This window comes from Lathyrus oleraceus, chromosome 3, assembly GCF_024323335.1.
Source record: "Lathyrus oleraceus cultivar Zhongwan6 chromosome 3, CAAS_Psat_ZW6_1.0, whole genome shotgun sequence".
Classification (NCBI taxonomy): Eukaryota; Viridiplantae; Streptophyta; class Magnoliopsida; order Fabales; family Fabaceae; genus Lathyrus; species Lathyrus oleraceus.
The window spans coordinates 377,887,766-377,905,362 of record NC_066581.1 but is presented as its reverse complement, the minus strand read 5'-3'; the positions used below and the strand labels follow the sequence as shown (position 1 = coordinate 377,905,362).

At 37.2% G+C, this 17,597-nt stretch overlaps 1 protein-coding gene across 1 annotated transcript; it reads left to right on the top strand.

The window, feature by feature from the left end:
• Positions 1-5,907: 5,907 nt before the first annotated feature.
• LOC127131350 (uncharacterized) lies at positions 5,908-7,447 on the top strand. Its single transcript, XM_051060275.1, has 3 exons — positions 5,908-6,741; positions 6,830-7,015; positions 7,115-7,447. The coding sequence occupies exons 1-3, from the start codon at positions 5,908-5,910 to the stop codon at positions 7,445-7,447; spliced, it is 1,353 nt and encodes a 450-aa protein (XP_050916232.1).
• The last annotated feature ends 10,150 nt before the right edge of the window (positions 7,448-17,597 follow it).

Sequence of the window (17,597 nt, the reverse complement as noted above, 5' to 3'; positions counted from 1 at the left end):
AAATTAATGGGTTTCTGAATTTGAAGAAGAACAAGAGATAATGATTTTTGGATTTCTGGGTTTGAAGAAGAACAAAGGAACTAAGACTTGAAAGGAGTTGAAGAGTTCTTAAAAAAATTCTTTATGAATCAACACTTGTATCCGAGTTCATACTCATTTGGGCACCAATGCTTGTACTTATACCCATACCCTCTGAGTACCTATGTACTTATACATATACTCCTTTATTCGAATCTCTAATTGAAATTCTAGTTAACATACTATCGATTTCACACTGGATGTTATGACATCCAATTCTGCGCAGACAAGAATTATGCAGAATGTAAATGAAAAGGGCAGTAAATAACACAGACAATTGTTTACCCAGTTCGGCGACAAACACACCTACGTCTGAGGGCTACCAAGCCAGGGAGGAAATCCACTATTAGTAGTATTAATTCAGGCCTTAAACCAACAGTTTAATCCTATCACTTAATACCTACCCAATGCAATTTCAATCTAAACTAAGACCAGAGTTCCTACTCACTCCCCCTCAATCACCACAGTGATTACAACCTTTAATTAGTTTAAAGTTAAATGGCAAAGTTATACTTCAAACAACTCTTGATTGTGCTTAATAGCTTTAATCAAGAAACACATCACTCACGCTTAAAAGCTTAGAGTGACACAACACTTACAACTCAATGAACACCCTAGTCCAATACAATCATCTAGGTGATAATTGCTTGGCTCACAAATAACACCTAATACAAAACACAATTAAAGTACAGCAGTGAAATATGATGATCTAATAAATTCTTCACGCTTCAAACCCCTGAGTTGCTGAAAGTAGGATTGCCATCCTTTTATACTGCAGCACTTGGGCTTTGTACTTGAATTTCCTAAAATTAAGGTTAAGCAAGTTAACCTAATTTCCACATATTAGGGTGCTAACAAATAGGCTATTTGTTAGGTCTATTAATTGTAGCACATTTGTTAGTTTCCTGGATTTTAGCTCAGCTGTTAGATTCCTGAAAAATAGCCTGAGAAAAATACTGAAACAGAAAAACTAACTAGCCTACACTTTAGCATATGCTGTCAGGAATGAATGTCACAACATTCAGTTTGACGTCCAGAACATAGGCCATATGCTAGACAACTTTAATTCTAGCTCAGCTGTTGGTTTCCTGAAACAGCAGCCTGTAATAAATACTGAACTATACCAGAAAAACTAACTAGCCTATAATTCAGTATCTGCTGTCAGGAATGAATGTCATAACATTCAGTTTGATATCCAAACAATAGGCTATGTGTCAGGTCTGTTATTCTCCTGAAAAACAGTCTGAAATAAATACTGAACTATAACAGAAAAACCAACTAGCCTATAGTTCAATATCTGCTGTCAGGAATGAATGTCATAACATTCAGTTTGACATTCAGTAAATCCTGTATTGAATGACTGTCATAACAGAACAGAAAATCAGCCTGTTGTTAGTTTCCTGAAAATCAGCCTGAGATAAATAACAGAAAAACTAACTGGCATGTCAGGAATGAATGTCATAACATTCAGTTTGACATTCAGAGACTGCTGTCATGAATGACTGTCATAACAGAACAGAAAATCAGCCTGAACTAAATACTGAACTATAACAGAAAAACTGATTAGTCTATAATTCAGTATCTGCTGTCAGGGATGAAAGTCATAACATCCAGTTTGACATTCAGTAAATCCTGTATTAGCTAATCCTGCAGCATACTACTTAAGCATGTCATGACATCAGTCAAGACATCTAAGTACAGTAACTGTTTTAACACAAAATGCAGCCAATCAAAAACATCTACAAACTCCCCCTTTGGCAAATTTTTGGCTAAAACAACTGGGCATCACAACAGAGTTCACAGCAGCGGAACACACATCCAAGCAGAGAATTAGATTAGCTAATACACTAACCACACACAGAAGATAAACTTCACACAGAAGCAACACATAGAAGATAGCAAACAGCAGCATAACCTCTTGTTTTAGAGGACCTTCATCTTCACAGAAATCTGTTGTCCTGGGGTACATTTGTTACTCCCCCTTTTTGTCAAAAATGTTGCCAAAGCAACACTTAATATTACAGACCAACAAAAATAAAATTACAAGCAAATTTCAGAAACACACACTTGATTTTACTTCACAGTTTCAATCAAGATTACACACTTTTGATCTTGCTTTACAGCGTTGATCAAGACTACACCCACTTGATCTTGCTTCACAGCTTTGACCAAGTAGACCCACACTCTTGCTTCACAGCTTTAGAGTGACGAATTTCAGCCACAAATCAGATCTTCAATCAAACACAGATTGCCATTAAGCGTGCAATCACAAAACACCAGACATTCACACTGAATGTTCTGTGTACAGGGTGTCATGACATCGGGTCTGACATCCTGGAAAATTCCTGCATAATTCCATAATTCCTTTTATAACTTCCAACAGGTACAATCATATCAGATGCCATGACTTTGTGTATGACTTCTTGAAACACTTCTGCATGAACATGTTCTTGAACTCCAGCAGGTACATATCATATCAGATGCCATGACCTTGTGTATGACATTCTGAAACAAATACTGCATGAACATGTTTTTGAACTCCAGCAGGTACATAGGATATCTTATGTTAAGACATCACGCATAAAATCTTGTGAACACTCTTTGTTTTACCAAAATTTCTCCCCCTTTGGCAAATTTTGGCTAAAACATATATCTTTCCTTTTTGTTCACAAGGTAAACTATCAGCAGTTAAACAACATAAGAGTAGTTTAAACAGCAGCAGAAGCAACACAATTACTAGCTTTATAGTTACTAGTAATACACACATGCACAAGGGTACTTCTCCTCCCCCTAAATCTGTGCAACAAAAACAGAATTTCTAGTTAAGGATGCAACTAGTAAGACACACAAATGCACAAGGGTACTCCTCCTCCCCCTAAATCTGTGCATACATCAAATAACAGTAACTCCAGCACCTGTACCAGCCAAAATGTCATTCTGACATCTGCTTTAACATCAACACCTGTGCACCATATCAGACATCCTCTTTGACATCTGTAAACAGAACAACAGCTATTGTAACTACAACACCTGTACCAGCCAGAATGTCATTCTAACATCTACTTCAACATCAACACCTATGCACCATATCAGACATCCTTTTTTACATCTGTAAACAGAGTAACATTCTTGTTTTAACACCTGTGCACTTCCTTCAATAATAGTTGTCCTTCAGTTCAGCTACATACACAACTGCTTCCACATTCCATATCAACACTTATCAACACTTCTCCCCCCTTTTTTTGTCAAAATTGACCAAAGGTGACCAATTAGACAAAATAAATGTCAATTAGTCTATCAGAGAATGTTAGGACAGATGTTATAACATTAAACATGTTAAACCATAATAGTTAAGCAGTGCAAACCATCATCATACACAGCTGTGATAGCTGAGATAATGAACAATTCCAAGGTACTCATTAAGAGCCCAAAAAATTACAAACAGGCATCAATGAGGACTGCCAGCATCCAACCATCAGCACCACATCTTTTGCCACAACACATTCTTCACACCAATTAATAAATTCCTTTACCAACATCTCATAACACTTGTTGCAAGTGAAATAACTATTATCTGTTGACCACTTAGAGCACACTTTCAATTGTTTAATAATCTGAAATATTAAACAGTAAATTCCTCACATCACTAGTTGCTATAATTCCTCAGAAGGACATATTCCCACTTTGCCCCTTAAATTTTCAAACTGAGTAGCATCCAATGTCATGACATTCTGAGTGACATTGTACTCAGTCAGCATCCGTTTCATCCATACCAGTTGGAAACAACGGCTACCAGATGCTATGTACTTAGCTTCTGCAGTGGGTAATGATACACAGTTCTATTTCTTCCTTTCAACTACACCATTTTGTTGAGGAATAATAGGTGAGGACAACCCATGACTTTCAATCTGCATAGATCCCATTAATTCCATGTGCAACAGTTCCAGAGTTTTGGATGGTGTAGGATGTCCAAGCTTAGGATGTGACATCTTGGTTAGCTTTCCAACCTGACATTCTCCACAGACTTTTCCTTCATCCATAAGCAACTTTGGGGTTCCTCTAACTGCTTCCTTGGATATGATCTTCTTCATTCCTCTTAAATGAAGATGTCCAAGTGTTCTATGCCACAGCTTCACTTCTGTTTCTTCCTTGGCTAAGACGCACATTGAGGAGTAGTTTGAGACTTCAGGTTCCCATAGATAGCAGTTATCTTTGGATCTGGATCCTCTCATAACTTCCTTATTTTCTCCATTCTTCACAACACATTCTTCCTTGGTGAACTATACATTGAAGCCTTGATCACATATCTGACTTATGCTGATGAGATTAGCAGTTAGTCCTTCTACTAACAAAACATTATTCAATTTTGGAACTCTAGGACTGTCCAGCTTACCAACACCTTTGATTTTTCCTTTAGCTCCATCACCAAAGGTCACATAACTGGTAGTATGAGGTTGTATATCTACCAATAAGTTACTCATCCCAGTCATATGTCTTGAGCAGCCACTATCAAAATACCAGTCTTCTCTGGTAGATGCCCTTAGAGATGTGTGAGCTAATATAGCAACCCATTGTTGTTTCTTGATGGGGGCATTATGCTTAGATGCCTTCTGCTTAGGTCTGGCTTGAGGGGTCTGGTTAGGATAGCCATGAAACCTGTAACAGAAGGGTTTTATGTGACCAAATCTACCACAGTAGTGGCATCTCCATCTTTGAAATCTCTTCTTTTGATGGTTAATCCTCCTGTTTCCCTGATGTTGTGACATTGGTTGTGACTTCAGCTTGATTTTCTGAACCTCGGGCTTTGAGCTTTTGAGTTCAGTTGAGGATTCCTTGACAAAGCCTAAACCAGACATAGTTCCTGATTTCTGCCCCACCTTTAGAATCTCTTCCAAAGTGTCAGTTCCTTTATTCAGCATTCTGATGGATTTTGTCATTTGATCTAGCTTAGAGGTCAGCAAGGTTATCTCACCATTTAGACCATCTATGACTGTTAGATTCTTCTTCTTCTCAGCTTCCAGCTCCTTGATGAGTTTCTTATGCTTTTCTCCTTGGATACACACTTCTGCACTTTTGACACATAACTCTTTATATGAAGCAGCAAGTTCATCAAATGTAAGTTCATCTTCACTTGAGTCATCATCAGAGGCATAGACACTAGTTAGTGCATTGACATGTTTTGGAGATTCTCCTTCTAATTCACTCTCAGAGTCTCTATCATACCAGGTGACAGATAGTCCCTTCTTTTGCATCTTGAGGAAGGTAGGACATTCATCTCTAATGTGTCCAAAACCTTCACATCCATGACACTGGATTCCCTTCCCTTGTCATTCAGTAAGAAATATGGAGGTGGTTTGTCAAACAAGAAGGAGCGAGAAACTAATTCAGTAATTGTGGAGAGGCGAAGGAGTCCTTATGTGAATAAGAGTTCCAGATCTTATCAGCAGCAACATCAAATATCCTATGTTATTCCAGTGTTTGCCAATAATTATGTCATTTAATCAACGCCAGTTCAACCTCAACAACAATAACAACAACATCGTACTAATAATAAAAATCATCACAACAACAATCACAACAATAATTAGCACAACAACTTCGAGAGGAAGAAGGTCACGTTTGATCCTATTCCGATGTCTTATGCAGAATTGTATCCATATCTCATTGTTAAGAATCTACTTTAGTCAAAGATATTAAGAATTTTTATCCATTGAAATACAAAGTCCAACGATATTGAGAATTTTTATCCATCACCAAGGGGCACCAGGCCATGATATTGAGAATTTTTATCCATTGAAATACGAAGTCCAATGATTGTTAAGAAATGGGATGGTGTCCTTTAAGGATTGTGCGCCGAATGTCAAAGCCAATCAGTTACCTGCTCATGGTAACTCTTCTATGAATATGGTGGAGGGTTGTCTCGGTAAGTACAATGTTTTTGATGTTCGATGTATCCGAAGGTATTTGGTAGAGATGCATAAAACTTTGTGTCTGATTAGTGACTGTGAGCATGATCACGATGGTTGCACCATTTGCAGTGTTAATTCACGTGGGTGTATGATTGTGAAAAGGGCCATTCCAAAGATGATAGATGAAGGTATGATTCAAATCAACCAAGCCAGAGATCTGGGTGATGATGTGAATGTGATTGTGCCAGTTTTCAAGACTCCAGAACCAGTGGTAATCCAGTTTGACAGCAGTAAAAGAAGCAATAGATCAGTATCACCATTAGTGATACGGTTGGCGGGCCCAGTCCCGTACACATCCGATAAAGCTGTGCCATACAAGTATGATGCTACTATGATTAAAGATGGGAAAAAGGTTCCTCTTCTCGCAATTAATTCAGTAGTTAGAATTATTGATGTTGTCAAGGTGACCCGAAATGGTCGAGTATTTAGTCCGGTATCCCCGAAGGTTGTGGAGGATGTAGTAGTTGGGAAGAAAGCCGAGGTGGTTGTTCCTGTGGTTGATCCTGTTAATGCTCCAATCTTCCAGTCTGGTGAATCTAGCAGTTTGAAGAGTAAGGATGATAATGATGAAGTTCTCCGTTTGATTAAGAAGAGTGAGTTTAATGTCGGGGAGCAGTTACTCCAGAGGTCCTCTAAGATTTTTGTGTTATCTCTGTTGATGAATTTTGAAGCACACCGAGAAGCGTTGCAAAAGGTACTTGAGCAAGCCTACATTGAACATGATGTTACAGTTGATCAGTTTGATCACATTGTTTTGCAATATCACTTCATGCAATAATTAGAGTTTTTACGATGAGGAGCTTCCAGAGGAAGGCATGAATCATAATTTGGCTCTCCATATATCTATGAATTGTAAGGAGGATGCTTTGTCCAACATCTTGGTAGACATTGGTTCATCTTTGAACATTATACCCAAGTCTACGTTAGCTAGTCTATCTCATAAAGGAGCATCGATAAGATATAGTGGTGTGATTATGAAAGCGTTTGATGGTTCTCGCAAAACTGTCATTGGAGAAGTTGACCTCCTAATTAAGATTGGACCGAGTAATTTCCAAATTACTTTCCAGGTAATGAATATCCACCCGACCTATAGTTGTTTATCGGGTATGCCATGGATTCATGAAGCAAGTGCTGTCACATCGACTCTACATCAGAAGCCCAAATTTCTCAAGAATGGGAAGTTTGTCATTGTTGGAGGTGAGAAAGCACTATTGGCGAGCCACTTATCATATTTCACGTATGTTGAAGCCGAGGAAGAGGTTGGAATTCCATTCCAAGCTTTGTCTGTGGCTAATGTGATCCAGAAGACTGTGGAATCCATGTCTTCTTTGAAAGATACGCGAGAAATTGTTCAGGCTGATGACACAGTGTTACCACAAGAAATTAGTAAGGCATGTTGAAGGCGTAATTAATGAAAGCGCCTTATGGATTTAAGGATTATACCTCACTAAGGGGATGTTTGAAAGAAAAGCTGAGTCCAAGATAAGCAAGAGCTGGGAAAACCACAAGTTACCAGAAGATGAAATCAACGGAAGAAGCAAGTTGGGTCGAAATCCGTTTTGTCGACTAAACCAGAGATTAGGACTTAAGAAGTTCTTGATTGTATCGGACACATAGGGGATGGTGTCGACATAAATACCTGAGCGGGATAAGTTTGAAATTCAAAATGACTAGCAGTTACAAGGAGAACGAGCGCCAAAGATATGGAGCAGTTTTTAGATCGTGTAGCACGACGTCTGTCTACAGACAATTATTTTTGGAGTAGTTTTGCCTGTAGACATTCTCTTTAGTTCATTATAAAAAGGGGATTCCACAGAGGACTCCGGGGTGTTCACTTTGTACCAAAATCACTTATAAAAAACTTCACATTCCCAGCGTGAGGAAGCAAGAGTTTTCAAGAGTGCTATGTACGTGAATCACCATATTTACTTTAATGCAATTTCCTTATCTTTCAATTATTCCTGTTGAACACTTTGTTTTAATTTCGTTTACGTTTGAATTATCCTTTTATGTTGTCGTCTACGCCGTCGACACTAATTCTATTACGATAATAGAATTTACTAAAAGCGTGTTCGTTGTGTATGTCTTTTGAATGTTATAGGGTTGTCGGTCACGAGTAACCCATAGTTTATAGCATCATCATTTTGTGTGGAAAAACCTTTGCTTGTTCAGTATTTTGTCAGAAGCCGTTTCTCACAAAGTTAATAGTCCGTCGAATTGAACGAGTTACCTAGTTACATTAGCACATGTCTTAAGATCAACTGGTCGATCCTGCAAGTAACCCTTATTTTTAGGCTTAGGGAGGACCAACGATTGTTTACCAATTTCCACAGTAAACACACAGATAACTGGGGTCGTGTTGTGGAAGTGGTTGAGAACAAGAATGGGGCCTACTTGGGATTCGAGCAAGGGCCGTTTAAGAAAGAAGTCAAGGCTACGCAATATATTTTCCGTAGTTAAGGGTTCATTCACAAAGAAGAATAACACTCAGATGCGATCCTTCATGGAGATGAAGATGAAGAAGAAGACAGTGCCAACTTTCTGACACATGGACAAATTTACAACAATTGGGTTGCTGTTGATGTTCCTGTTATAATTCATTGTTCAAAGTAATATGTCTTATTGTTTAAAGAAAAATCCTTCTCCTATGACTAAGGGAGAGGTGAAAGCATTGTCAAGCATTTTCAAATTATCATCAATAAAATGCAATTTTATTCATCCCCATTTCTGTTGTTTTTACTTTTTGCTTTTTTCTGAAAATGGTAATCATAAAAAACATAAATAAACAATAATTTTTCCCATATCTGCATAATATTTGGTTGCACTTCATATTTCTAAAATCAAAATATCAAATCATTATGCAGGTTGCTTCTCAAACCCATTGAATATAACGACCCTACTCTCTCTCCGACCTTTGATTTCCCTGTGTTCGAAGCTGAGGAAGAGAACGATGATGAAGACGTTTCTGATGAGTTATCCCGTTTGCTTGAGCACGAGAAAAGAATCATTTATCCGTTTGAAGAGCAGATTGAGTTGGTCAACTTGGGTTTCAAAGATGATATCAAGGAGGTCAAGATTGGGTCACAGCTTCATCCAGCGGTTAAGAAGGGGTTGGTTGAGCTTCTTCGAGAGTACTCTGATGTGTTTTCTTGATCTTATCAAGACATGCCAGGTCTTGATATCGATATTGTGGATCATAGATTATCGTTAAAGACATAGTATTCGCCAGTTAAGCAAAAGTTAAGAAGAACTCATCTTGACATGGCAATGAAGATCAAAGAAGAAGTCCAAAAGCAGATTGATATCGGTTTCCTTGTTACCTCCAAATATCCGTATTGGGTTACCAATATTGTGCCTGTTCCAAAGAAGGATGGAAAAGTATGCATGTGCGTCGACTATAGAGACTTGAACAAAGCTAGTCCTAAAGATGATTTTCCTCTGCCACACATTGATATGTTGGTAGATAATACAACTAAGTTCAATGTCTTCTCTTTTATGGACGTATTTTTCGGTTGTAATCAGATTAAAATGGAACCCGAAGATATGGAGAAGACCACATTCATTACGCCTTAGGGAATATTATGCTATAAAGTGATACCTTTCGATTTGAAGAATGTTGATGCAACATACCAAAGAACCATGACCACTCTTTTCCATGATATGATGCATAAATAGATCGAGGTCTATGTTGATGATATGATTGCCAAATCAAGGTATGAAGATGAACGCATTGAGCATTTATTAAAGTTATTCTAGCGTTTGAGGAAGTACAAACTCCACTTGAATCCCAATAAGTGTACATTTGGTGTCCGCTCTGGTAAGTTGTTGGGTTTTATTGTCAGTGAGAATGACATTGAAGTTGGTCTTGCCAATGCCAAAGCAATATAAGAGATGCATGCACCCAAAACTAAGAAGAAAGTCAGAGGTTTTCTCGGCCGCTTGAACTATATTTCAAGATTTATATCGCATATGACTGCCACATGTGTGCCTATATTCAAGCTTCTTCAGAAAGATCAATCTTGTGAATGGACCGAAGATTGCCAGAAATCTTTTGACAGTATTGAAGAATATTTGCTTGAGCCTCTGATTCTGTCTCCGCCTGTTGAAGGAAGACCTTTGATCATGTATTTGAATGTGCTTGAAGAGAGTATGGGATATGTTCTTGGTCAGCAAGATAAATTTGGTAATAAATAATATTCTATTTACTACCTCAGTAAGAAGTTCACCGATTGTGAGTCTCGATATTCAATGTTTGAGAAGACCTGTTGTGCTTTAGCTTGGGTTGCTAAGTGTCTGCGCCATTATATGTTGAATCATACTACTTGGTTGATATCCAAGATAGATCCAATCAAGTACATATTTAAAATGCCTATTTTAACTGGGAGGATTTCTCGTTGGCAGATGTTGTTATCTGAGTATGATATTGAATACTGAGCTCAGAAAGCGATTAAAGGTAGTGTCTTGGCTGGCCATTTGGCTCACCAACCTATTGATGATCATCAGTCAGTGCAGTTTGATTTCCCTGATGAAGAGATATTGTATTTGAAGATGAAAGACTGTTATGAACCATTGCCTGAAGAAGGTCCAGAACCTGGTTCCTGTTGGGGCATGGTATTGGATGGATCTGTTAATTCTTATGGTAATGGCATTGGGGCAGTGATTATTACTCCTCAAGGCACTCATTTTCTGTTTACAACTAGATTAAAATTCAAATGTACGAATAATATGGCTGAGTATGAAACTTACATTATGGGGCTCGAAAAAGCCATCGATCTCAAATTAAATATCTTGACATCTATGGAGATTCAGCTTTGGTTGTTAACCAGATCAAAGGTGAATGGGAGACGAATACACCCAGTTTGATACCATATAGAGATTATGTGAGGAGGATATCAACTTTCTTTACAAAGGTTAAATTTCATCATATCCCTCAAGATGAAAACTGGATGGCAGATGCTCTTGCAACGCTAGCTTCTATGATTATTGTGAATTTTTGGAATGAAGTTCCTAATTTGGATGTAATGTGCCTTGATAGGCCATATCATGTATTTGATGTTGAAGAGATCAAAGATGATAAGCCTTGGTACCATGATATTAAGTGTTTCCTAAAAATTCATATTTACCCTCTTGGGGCATCGTTGAAAGACAAGAAAAATTTGAGAAGACTGGCTGGTAACTTCTACCTAAATGGTGATGTGCTTTACAAGAGAAATTTCAACATGGTTCTGCTCAGATGTGTGAATAGACACGAAGTAGAGGTATTGATGAAAGAATTCCATGAAGGTTCCTTTGATACTCATTCCAATGGACATGCTATGGCAAATAAGATGTTGAGAGCAGGTTACTATTGGCTGACAATGAAATCTGACTGTTGCAAATAAGTGAAGAAATGCCATATGTGTCAAATATATGCAGATAAGATTCATGTTCCTCCGACACTTTTGAATGTCATTTCCTCTCCATGGCCCTTCTCCATGTGGGGAATTGATATGATTGGCATGATTGAGCCCAAAGCTTCGAACGAACATCGTTTAATTCTGGTGGCTATTGATTACTTCACAAAGTGGATTGAAGCGACATCATATGCGAATGTGACCAAGAAAGATGTTGTGAGGTTTATGAAGAATCAAATCATATGACGATATGGTGTGCCAAGCAAGATCATTACTGATAATGGATCAAACTTGAATAACAACATGGTGGAAGATCTCTGAAAAGACTTCAAGATATCACATCATAATTCTTCTCCCTACAGACCCAAGATGAATGGGGACGTTGAAGTTGCGAATAAGAATATCAAGAAGATGGTTGTGACGTACATATATTGGCATGAGATGCTCCTATTCACTTTCATGTGTACTGTACACCCATCTATACTTTGGCAGGGGAAACCCCTTTCTCTCTGGTTTATGGCATGAAAGTTGTGCTCCCCGTGGAGGTTGAGATCCCATATTTGTATGTGTTTATGGAAGCCAAGTCGACCAAAGATGAATGGTGCCAGAGCAGATATGATCAGTTGAATTTGATTTAAGAGAAGAGATTGACTGCCATGTGTCATGGTCAATTATATCAACATAGAATGAAGAAAGCTTTTAATAAGAAGGTCAAACCTCGTGTGTTCCGAGAAGGTGACCTCGTGCTCAAGAAGATCTTATCTTTCAAACTTGATGCTAGGGGAAAGTGGACTCCTAATTATGAAGGCCCATATGCTATCAAAAGAGCCTTCTCAAGTGGTGCATTATTTCTTACAACTATGGATGGTGAGGAGTTCATCCGTCCTGTAAATGTCAATGTAGTCAAGAAATACTTCACCTAAAAATGAAAAGAACATATCGCTAAGTTGAAAACACGAAAGGGAGGCTTAGGCAAAAATGAGCGTCTCAGCGGATTCATAACTCGAAAGAGCGGTCCAGGCAAACATTAGAGACAAAAATAGAAAAATCATCCTAGTAGATTGAGTACCCCACCTTTGGGAGATCTAGGCAAAATCTATGGATTATGGCAAGTAACTTCATTCGGCTAGACATGATCGTTGAAGCGACATTGCTTGTCATCTGTTTCTGATTCATCATTCTCAATTGAAGACAAAGCATAGTTGGATTTCAAATTCGGTAGGGAGAGTAATGGTCATTATATTCAATGTAGCCCTTTTCCATATATATACCATTTTCAAACTTTGTAAAGATCCATGGGGTCCTGCCTTTTTGCGGACTACCATTCTATTAAATAAAGTTGAGCCTTTATGATTATTTTTGAAATAAATAAATAAATGAATAACTTTTTTTTTCTAAAATAATAAGGCATTTACTTTAAGACCATTGATTTCGAAAAAGGAATCTCAACAACAATCTGAGAATGGTAAGTCTTAACCTAGTTCCCCGGTCAAGTTCCTCTTATTGCCATCACCGGTCAAGTTCCCCGGAGAATGATCGGAACTGATGCTTTTCAAGAAACTCCAATTGTTGAGGTAACTAGGTCAATCACGAAGCCTTCCCCAAGCAGTGTTTGGAGATGTTTGCTCCCTAAAACAGTTTGTTGTTTATCCCATTAGAGCTGATGTGTTATTCTCTTTGTAGATCATTCATCTTTCTCCAGTTGTGAGCCTTTATGGATTTTTCATCCTCGGTTTTCATGGTTTTGTGATTGAACCCTAGATCTCCAATAAAAACTTTTTTCGGATTTCAGATTCCCAGCACCTTTATTTGGTTGTTGCATAGCCGTGACATTGTTTCTCCCTTTGTGAGTTCCTATAGGATTGGATGATATTTGATACCTTGGGATTGGTTTATTTCTCAATTCCCAAGAAGAGTCTTATGACTAGTTAATTTCCTTTTGATATATTTGTTTGCATTTTTTGCTTCCTCGTGCGGCGTTTATTTCTTTGTTTGAAGTAATTCCCACGCGTGATTTGTCCTGACGGATTTTTATTCGCAGTGAAGTCCCCACAAGGTTGGTCTTGATGTATCCAGTTGGAATTTGTCTTCTCACCGATTCCCCACTCATAGTTTTTGCCTCTTGCTGTGACGTGGATTCCCCGTGGAGTTTCCTCTTTGGATGAAAGATCTCCCCATTTAGACAATATTTGATTCTGAGCAGTATTGATGTAGCTGCCCCTTGTAGGGTTGTTTCCCATTTGATATGGTATTAACCTAAAACCCCCCGCATCGGTGACTTATTGCTATGATATATATATATATATATATATATATATATATATATATATATATATATATATATATATATATATATATATATATATATATATATATATATATATATATATATATATATATATATATATATATATATATATATATATATATATATATATATATATATATATATATATATATATATATATATATATATATATATATATATATATATATATATATATATATATATATATATATATATATATATATATATATATATATATATATATATCCCTCGACTTGAGACCTGGATCCTCCACAAATCTCTCTTATCCTCAGCATGTTGGTTAATACCTTAGTAGTGCTTTGGTCCCCTGCGAAGTTCTCAAGTTGTATTTTCTCCTCTCCTAGAGAATCTGAGCTTTAAAAAAGGTCTTTGTCAGTCATTGCTTATCCCCTAGCAATTATTCCTCCTCTCCCGAGGGTCGAGTATTGAAGTTGGATTTGTTTTAATCCTTGTGATTGCTACTGATATATATATATATATATATATATATATATATATATATATATATATATATATATATATATATATATATATATATATATATATATATATATATATATATTCTTCATTTCCTCTGAGGGCTGAGTCTTCAGCAAGTTTTGGTCGGATTCATGTTCTCCATGTCTTTCCCCAACTAGAGTTGAACATTGAATTTGGATTGTGATATCCCTAGTCTTCATTGAGTACATGGTTGTGTGTTATTTCCAGGGAGAATATTTGAAGATAGGAGTTATATTCTCGATGATTTATTTTCATCCCTAACAGGTTCTCTAGTTGGCGTTCCCATCTTGTTGAGATTAGTCGAGTATCTAGTTGTGATGATTGGAATATCCATTAGCGGTTGCTGGGTAAGAATAAGAAAAATAATGGATATTCCTTATTTTCCTCAGTGAGTCATCCTTGATATGTTTAGCTAGTAACCGGTAACGGATGTCCCTCTACTCGAGTGTATTATCTTCCTACCCAGTAACAAGTAGTAAAAAATATACCTCTTTTGCTCCTATGTTGAAGTTTAACTTCCTGGGTTGAGTTCAGATTTATATTTCCTTGTGAAATCCAACCGTTTTTCCTAGAGAATATTTTCCTTCTGTGCTGGTTGTATCCCGATGCATGCAGATTCTTTTTCCCCAGTCCGATTCTTTCCATTTATTTATTTTCATGGAAATTCCCTCGTGTCTTCAGCGGTTTTTAAGTCGTATCCTGGCCTACGCATAACTTATTATCCCCAAACGCTATTAACCCTCAGTGAGTTTTCCTTATGGAATGCATTGTGCTCCTGTGGACTTTCAGTTTCTTTCAGATTCTTTTCCTTTGTGGCAATATATCCCCCACAAAGATTATTTTTGCATTCATATCATATGCATCATGAGGTATCTTAGGGACCAAAATTTGTTTCTTGTTGTTGTTATTTAAGTCCATTCTACCGCGTTGATATGAAGATTTTAACCTTCACATCTCTGGATAGAATGACCTTAAATAGGGGAAGCTGTAAGACCCCAATTTTGACCCCTAAGATCCCTCATGCCATCTCATAGCTTTGCATTGGCATTGGGATCACATCTTGGTATTCTCCTCACCTATCATTCATTGGGTTTGCATTGGGAGAGATCACCAAGCATATGTGATTGTATCATACTTTATTTTCTTTTTTTACTAACCAAAATACAAGAATATGTCTTGTGTAGCTTTGTTTCTTTTGTAGGTAGTGTATGGGTCCACTTGTGCCTCACCAAGTTCACAACTATGTTTTGAGAACCTCAGTGCAAGGGATCAAGAAATCAAAGGTGCACATTGGTTCTAAGTATCATATATGGATCCCCATGTTCTTTATTTGTCATTTTGATCAAGAGTTCATCAAGGCTTTGAAGCTTGTTTGTCAAGGAAGCCCTAATTCATCTAGGTATCTTGTGTGCCTTCCTCAACAAGTTTATTCAACAATTGGCCAAAGAAATTAAGGGATACTTAATTGTATATCATCATAAGCATATATGATCCTCCAAGAGCCCCTAAGATCAAAGTAACTTCAAGTGTGAAAGTTGGTTCAAGGTGGTTGACCAGAAAAGTGAACTAGTCAAATATAGGGTTTCCTAGACCCTATCTCCTACAATTTTTGTCATATGAAAATTATTACAAGAGATACTTTACTCTTTATGACATTCCAAACAACTTTAATGTTGGCATCAAGAGCTAATTTTGCTTGGAAAATCATTTTTTATGGTGAAAGATTATAAGTCATTTTGTCTGTGCCCTAATTGGGAGGTCAACTTCCAAGAAATATAACTTCCTAAATTTTTATGATATGAAGATGATATGAGTTTCATGGTCAAATTCAAGATGTCTTATTCATATTTTCTTCTTTGAGAAAGGTAAAATTATACTTGTAAAGTCATGTGCCAAGAGGAAACATTATAGGTCCATTTTGGTCCTCATCATTGAACAAGAACATTTCCTCAACTTTTAAAAGGAACCAAAGTCATTTGAATCTCATATCAAAAGTTATTCAAGATGGAAAGAGAGGTCATTTGACTTATAACTTAGAAAATTTCTAAGTATGTTTAATTCTTCCAACTTCAAGGACAACTTTCTCCATGTTCCACGCTTCAAATGGAAAAAGTCCCATTATCAAAGTTGTTCCTCATAATAGTAGATTTCCACAGAGCCCAAGATCACATCATTTGGAAAAGAATTGAAGGAATTGCGTGTAAGTTCTTTTCATGGCTTAATTTAGCAAGTTTTGAACTCCAATTGATGTAAAACTTTGCATGGCTTCATGTGATGACCTCAGTAGCATTTTGGCACGAATTTGAGTGGATTGCAATCATCATTTGGGCCTGAACACACACCCATGCAACCATGCACCATTGAATTGCTATTCTTGGTTCAAACTTTGAATGGTGTGGAAATCAAATGCTTGGCCTATAAATACATTGTCATTGCCTTAGAATGGAGAAGGACCCTTGCCCAAGATTTGCCAATCAATACCATAGCCTCACTCTACAGAATACTTTGAAGATTTCTTTGAAATCGAGCTCTTGTTCAATTTCTGTTTGTGAGCAAGAACTCCAAGGCTTCATTGCCATTTTCATTCCATTAAGCTTATGCAAGTGAGAGGAGGAGAAACCAAGAGGAATTGCATCAAGAATCGTGCTCCAAAGCATTTGACAGAAGGTGATTTTTCTCAATTTTCATCTCTTCGATTCTCCCTCATTTCTTAAGATCTTGACTTAATTTGTTGATGGTTGAATTCCTACCAATGTAGGCAATGTTCCTGAGTTGTTTTGAGGTTGAATCGAAGTAACTCAGTTTGGACACCTCGAATTTCAACTCCACTTTTCTGATTATAGAGTGAGAGATGGAAGAATCGGAGGTCATACTCGTGGTCCTTACATTTTTCTCTTTAAAATGGTATATGATCCATTAATTTTTGGAAGCTTTTTGGTCTGACCAGTCCGGTGAGGCTCGCCGGAGAAGATGACTGAAGCTAGGGCCCCGGTGGTGTGTTGACTCATCCTTCACCCTAAAATCTTGATTACACATTTAAATTTGGTCCCTTGTTTTTAATTACCAAGCGTGTGATGCATTGACTCAGGCTCACCATGGAACATGCGCGTATGGCCATTAGACCTGCCACCTCAATTAATGAGGGAGATCTTATGGCCCTTGTTTTTTATGATTTGTTTTATTTTCTAAATTGTTTTTTTAATTAGCATTTTCTTCCAAAGTTCATTATAATTTCATTTTTAATCTAAAAAGGACCAACACCAAAAATTCACAAATATTTTCCTCTTCCCATTTTTGATTTAAAATTAATTTTTGGATCAAGTTTGA